At 54.3% G+C, this 1,611-nt stretch overlaps 1 gene segment (V, D, J or C); it reads right to left on the bottom strand.

Moving 5' to 3' along the window:
- Window positions 1-422: 422 nt before the first annotated feature.
- LOC106001820 lies at window positions 423-1,133 on the bottom strand (the record flags this gene model as incomplete). The annotated part of the segment is given in 2 exon segments: window positions 423-935; window positions 1,039-1,133. Coding segments are annotated over 2 exon segments (559 nt in total), but the record flags the coding sequence as incomplete, so codon positions are not given.
- Between the last annotated feature and the right edge of the window lie 478 nt (window positions 1,134-1,611).

Here is a 1,611-nt window from a genome sequence, read left to right as displayed (position 1 = left end):
GAAGTATTTCCATGGTCTGGCAGAGGCTGAATGTAAACAAGTGAGTATGAGCCCAGTGTCACTGGCTCATGCCTGCAAACACCGGTTCTCAGGAGATTGAGATCTGAAGATGGTGGTTCAAAGCCAGCCAGGGCAGGAAAGTCCCTGAAACTCTCAGGGACTTTATTGGAGAATAAACCACAAGAAAACCAGAAGGGGTGATGTGACTTAAAGGGGTAGAGTGCTTTCCTTGAGCTGAAGAGCTTAGGGACAGCTCCCAGGCCCAGAGTTCCAGCCCAAGATCCTACAAAAAAAAAAAAGAGCAGCCAGTGTCTGCTCTTCCTGTAGGAAGACAAAGGACAGCGTGGGGAAGGCCAGATGGACTCTGCTCAGGATCTCTGCAATGGAGAGAAACCAGTGGAATTGGAAAGCAATGTCCTCACCCAGCACAGGAGCCCTTAACACCCTAGACAGCTCTGTGGGGGACGCTGCATCCTGTGGAGAGGCCAGGCACACAGAGGAGTCAGGGCCTGAGCTCCACAGCTGCTCCTGTGACTGCCTTGACCTCAGTGTGTGCCCAGCGCCCCCTGCTGGTGCTGAGCGCCCTGCAGGGAGGTTTGTGTCTGGCCCACACTGGATTTCCTGCACTGTGTGTCTAGCACAGTAATAGATGGCTGTGTCCTCCACTCTCAGGCTGTTCATCTGCAGGTAAAGTGTGCTCTTGCTGTTGTCTCTGGAGGTGGTGAAGCGGCCCTTCACGGAGTCTGCGTAGTATGTGCTACTACTACCATAGATGTATGAGAGCCACTCCAGCCCCTTCCCTGGAGCCTGGCGGACCCAGTTCATGCCATAGCTACTGAAGTCGAATCCGGAGGCTGCACAGGAGAGTCTCAGGGACCCCCCAGGCTGCACCAAGTCTCCCCCAGACTCCACCAGCTGCACCTCACACTGCACACCTGCAAACACAGAGAATCCTGGTCAGCAATGGTCACACACATCCACGGTTCCTCCCACTCATGTCCATTTGCACACTCAGTATCTCTTGCTCCCATAAATCACCTTTCAACAGAGCAACAAGGAGAACCCAGCGCAGCCCCAGCTCCATGGTGCTGGTCTGTGCTCAGTCACTGGTGGAATCAGCTCACAGAGCTCAGGTCAGGGCTGGGCTGGTTTTCATGGGCAGAGGGACGTCTTCTATTTGCATGTCCTCTGCTATAAAGCAGCTCTGGGGGTAAGTCTAGAGATTGGGCTCCCAGAGCAGAGGTGACTGTGCTGGAGGAGTTTGGTGACAATGGTCACCTTGGAGACATCATGACGCACTGACCTCGTGCTGTGGTTCACACTGTACCCACAGCTCCTTGGGAGCCTGAGGCAGAGTGTGAGGACATTGAGAGCTGTCTGGGATGCAGAGGGACACACACGTCCTCTCACTCTGCCATTGTGCCTGGTGATCGTTCTGTCAGCATTGCTGATCACACACAAAACACAAAGTGCAACACGCCTGAAACCTCCTAGTGCACACGCAAGAGTGTATAACAATGGTGAATTTGTTTCCACACTGGCAGCATCTCCCATGGTATGAGCTCCATGCCGAGTCTGGGCCTGCACAGCCAAGGAGGGCCCACAGTTCCC

This window comes from Dipodomys ordii, unplaced genomic scaffold (genome assembly GCF_000151885.1).
Source record: "Dipodomys ordii isolate 6190 unplaced genomic scaffold, Dord_2.0 Scaffold450, whole genome shotgun sequence".
NCBI lineage: Eukaryota > Metazoa > Chordata > Mammalia > Rodentia > Heteromyidae > Dipodomys > Dipodomys ordii.
The sequence above is the reverse complement of the archived record's forward strand: the minus strand, read 5'-3'. Positions and strand labels throughout refer to the sequence as shown.